We start from the raw sequence: 4,518 nt of genomic DNA, 5'->3' as shown, positions 1-4,518 counted from the left end.
TTGTCTTGTACTAGCAACCTCTGCAGTAAACTGAATTACCAACGTATGACCCTAAGAGGAAAAACAAAATTAAAAAAAAATAGAAACACCACCAGATCTAGAGAAAACATATTCTAACTCCTCATGCTTATGCAGAATATTTGAACCTGGCATTCAAAAGTTTCTTCTGCCATGGGAATGATCTGATGTTTGTGCAGACAACTGAAACCCCTCCTGCGATCTCTATCAGTTTAGTGATTAAAAATAACGTTTCAAGGGCAAAGAACTGCGTTAAGTAAGTTTTTGTTTTTGTTTTTGTTTTTTTTTCTGGGAATCCATTACACCATGTAAAGTTACAAATCCAAATCTACAATAACCTTATGGAAAGCTGTGGTGTGCAAGATCAGGGTATGTTACTGTAGGGCCTTGAATACTGAAATTGCCGTTTCACATCATCTGCAAGAAGCTTTCCCCAAGTCAACACACAATGTTCTTTCTGTTTCACGTGGGGGTGGTTTCACTTGGCTAGCACTCGTACATAAAATCAAACATTTAGCAAGAAGGTCATAAATTGTCTTGTAGCGTTCAGCTTTACAAGTCTATTTTATCATCAAGAAGCAAAAAAAAAAAAAAGTGATCTTTGAGTTTTATTAAGCAAACACCCCCGAGTAAAGAGGCTGGTATCCACTGTCTTCTCTCTTGCACGTAAGCACGCAGACACTCAGCATGCCGAAGAACTGAAAAAGAGAGAGAAGGAGAGAGATTTAGTTCTGCTGTCTTTTGTGTCAGTCATCAGGCCCAACATCTGTATGTTCATCAGACTTTTTCATTAAAGCAAGGACATTCGTTTTGTATTTAAAAAACACTTAGAAAATATATCTACAGAAAGGTGGGGGTTTTTTTGCATATCAATTTCCAATTTCAATTTTTCCCCTCCCTGGTTTCTCCCATTAATTTCCACATTCGCATTAATTCACACATCCACATTAATTCCTAGTTCATAGAATCACAGACTGGTTTGGGTTGGAAGGGACCTTAAAGCTCATCCAGTTCCAACCCCCCTGCCAGCAGCAGGGACACCTTCCACTAGACCAGGTTGCTCAAAGCCTCATCCAGCCTGGCCGAGAACACTTCCAGGGAGGAGCAGCCACAGCTTCTCTGGCCAACCTGTTCCAGTGTCTCACCACCCTCACAGTGAAGAACCAAAGAATTTCTTCCTAATATCTAATCTAAACCTCCCCTCTTTCAGCTTAAACCCATTTCCCCTTGTTTTGTCATTAACTGCCCTAATGAAAAGTCCTTCCCCAGCTTTCTTGGAGCCCCTTCAGGTACTGGGAGGCCACTAGAAGGTCTCCCCGGAGCCTTCTCTTCTCCAGGCTGAACAGCCCCAACTCTCTCAGCCTGTCCTCACAGCAGAGCTGCTCCAGCCCTCGCATCATCCTGGTGGCCTCCTCTGGACTTGTTCTAGCTGCTCCAGGTCTCTCTTGTGATGGGGGCTCCAGAACTGGATGCAGTATTCCAGGTGGGGCCTTACGAGAGTGGAGTAGAGGAGGAGAATCACCTCCCTAGTTATCTTACTGTGGGAAAAATTTCAGTCAAAGCATGGGATGATTCTGGACCTAAAATGAGTTCTGAAAAATATTTAAGTGTCAAAAATATGTGAATAAAGGTAGTGCAGAATATGCCAAAGCAATCTTTGGAGATGATGACAGGAGATATCGTGATGGGAGGGTTCATCACAAAGAGTAACGGGACACGTCATGGGAGTGTAGAACTCATCTCTCATATAGAGAGCAGATAGTGAAAGAAAAAACACTTTGCTGTGTTTTTCTGAACTATTACCTGGTTCAAATCTCCGTCCAAACAAGGAACAGGTTACTCATCTTAGAGAACAGGTAGTGGGAACAATGACAAACCACCAGGCTAAAATTTATGGGTCAAATCTTTGGAGTTGCGTAGGCATTTCTTTGATGTGCCAGTTGCGAGGAGGCTTACATCAGGGCTTTTCACATCTAGTGTTCACCCACAAGATTCTCTCTTTTCCTATTTCATTTAATTCAACCTCATGATTCTATAAATAAATTCTATTTCATTCCTAGTCATATTTCTAGCCTGTTTTGATTCCTGGACTCCAAGCACAGGACTAGGGTTAGTCCTAGCTGAAAACTAGGACAGGGTTGTATCTAAAAACAAACTTTGATGAGCTGGTTTTTAAATCCTAGTTAAATATAGAAAAATGGGTTGTTTCAATAAAGAATTCTAGATCCAGGCCTTTTAGCACACCCAGCCTTTTGTACTTCCTACCAAATAACCAAGATGGTTTCTCTGTTGCCTTGCCATCCCAAATTCCCTACTACCTTTTTTAGATCCCTCCCCTTATCATCATGAAGACAAAATGGAAAAAGTTGGAAGAAAACAAGCGAGGAACAAAGGACTGAGTCTACTTCAGAGCCAGAAAACGGTTGTAGGCTAAGAGGACATGGTAGAAGAAAAAGCCCCATGATCAAAGGATAAACAGTATTATTTTCCATCAGGAAAGAGAGAAAACATTTACCTTTACAATGGCAAACCCCAGAATTACAAGCATAGCATAGCTGATGACGCTCTGCAGCCCAGACTCCAGCTCCGCTTCACAGCCCTGCCACGAAAGTGATGGGTGAAACCAAATGGAAAGATTCAGCTGGATGATTTTTGGCTTTTTTTCCTCCTTAACACTTAAAATGAAGCAGGACCTTATAAGGCCTGTCTAACCAACCACTGCAGATCTGTGGGCTTCCATTCTTGTCTTCCAGACCCAATGGCTCGTCATTCACCTTTTGCTTGGGGAGAGGCACTGACATTTGCTGCTTCTCAGAATCTCCTCTGACTCAGGTCTCTTAAAGAAGTGCCCGAAACTCAGAGCCAGGAAGATCTACAGTGGTTATCTATAAAATTCAATGCAAGTGTTTGTGCCCCAGACTGAAGGACCTGGTATGCAATTCTCCAGATTCACAGTCAATCCTAGAAGAGTCTCTCCCCCTACTCCAGATCTGTTTGAATAACTATGTGCCCATAGGTAGGGTTCTGGCCTGCTCATCTTGATTCGGTAACAACACGAAATGGAGGACTGCTACCAGCAGACAGACAAGACCAAACATCCAGATCAGTGCCCCTCCTTCATCAACTAGGAGCTTTTATTGAATTATAGAATCATAGAATGGTCTGGGTTGGCAGGGACCTTAAAGCTCATCCAGTTCCAACCCCCCTGCCAGCAGCAGGGACACCTTCCACTAGACCAGGTTGCTCAAAGCCTCATCCAACCTGGCCGAGAACACTTCCAGGGAGGAGCAGCCACAGCTTCTCTGGCCAACCTGGGACACTGGCTCACCACCCTCACACCAAACAATTTCTTCCCAATATCTAATTGAAACCTCCCCTCTTCCAGTTCCAAGCCATCAGAAGGAAGTTAGCTAGAGGAAAACCATGGGGACAAAAAGTTTTCAGGGGACAAAGTGCTGAAAAGAATTGGATGAAGTTATCCCTAAACCCTGCCTGAAGTGCTTTCCTCATTGATTCTGTTTGGTTGAGAAGGATCATGGCCCAGCTGTGAAAACTATGTCCTCACCCGTGTATTCAGCTCCTGTGGCTGATCCAGGCGCCCTGTGCAGTTCTTCATATCTTGCTGGCAGCAACTCAGAGGGACACTGTTGTTACCGGTGGAATTAAACCACTGCGTGGTTGTCCAGTCACTGTAGTTCTTCACTCCACAACAATGAAGCTGCCAAACACGGGACAGTTCCAAGGATGTATGAATATATATGAACACAAATGCTGATGTTGAGTTAAAACTCTCTTAGGCATACTGGGCAAGAGCTGCCTCCCCAGATTTAAAAGTAGTAGTACTTCAGGAAAACAGCCGTAGATATAATCAATCAACCTCCCCTTCATACATTATTACTTCCTTATTGGTTTATTCTTTGTGAAAGCTCTAATACTGAACTGACAAGTTGCAGGATAGAGTCTTCTGCCTTCTTTCTATTTTATGGTACAGGATTCTCAGCAATATTTATTCATATTGTAATAGTTTAACTTAGCTGGCAGCCAAAGAAAGACACAGCCAGCAACTGGGCACAACCCCCCTTCCCCCTCCACCCAGGGAATCAGGGAGAGAGAATTGGAGGGGTGAAGGTCAGGAGACTTGTAGGTTAAGAACAATTGAATAATTAGAGTAAAATAAAATTAAAATGATAAGAATAATAATGATAACAACTATATATATATATATATACACACACATCACATATATATACATGTGAGTGATGGAGAGTACAATTGCTCACCACCCGCTGATAACAATCCCGGAGGAGCAAAAACGAACCCTGAACCCAAAAATCACAATCCTGGAAAAGCGAGCCCGAGTGATTCCCAAGACAATCCCCCCACTTTCCGATCAATCCCAGTTAATATATTAAACATGACGTGACATGACATGGAATATCTCATTGGCACATCCAACTGTCAGTTCTGGGTTTTACTAACTACTACACTTTTCTTCTCCAC

The 4,518-nt window shown here is 42.8% G+C and overlaps 1 protein-coding gene across 1 annotated transcript in view; it reads right to left on the bottom strand.

Annotated features, from left to right (window-relative positions):
• Window positions 1-629: 629 nt before the first annotated feature.
• The window catches only part of LOC104523995 (tetraspanin-36), a gene marked incomplete at its 5' end in the record, with an annotated part of 4,891 nt that continues 1,002 nt past the window's right edge, over window positions 630-4,518 (bottom strand). Inside the window, 3 exons of the mRNA XM_029084681.1 lie at window positions 630-716; window positions 2,534-2,617; window positions 3,584-3,736. Coding sequence (XP_028940514.1) covers window positions 630-716; window positions 2,534-2,617; window positions 3,584-3,736 — 324 coding nt within the window. The remainder of the gene's footprint in view (window positions 717-2,533; window positions 2,618-3,583; window positions 3,737-4,518) is intronic.

The sequence above is a fragment of the Antrostomus carolinensis genome, unplaced genomic scaffold (assembly GCF_000700745.2).
Source record: "Antrostomus carolinensis isolate BGI_N321 unplaced genomic scaffold, ASM70074v2 scaffold10334, whole genome shotgun sequence".
Taxonomy (NCBI): Eukaryota; Metazoa; Chordata; class Aves; order Caprimulgiformes; family Caprimulgidae; genus Antrostomus; species Antrostomus carolinensis.
The sequence above is the reverse complement of the archived record's forward strand: the minus strand, read 5'-3'. Positions and strand labels throughout refer to the sequence as shown.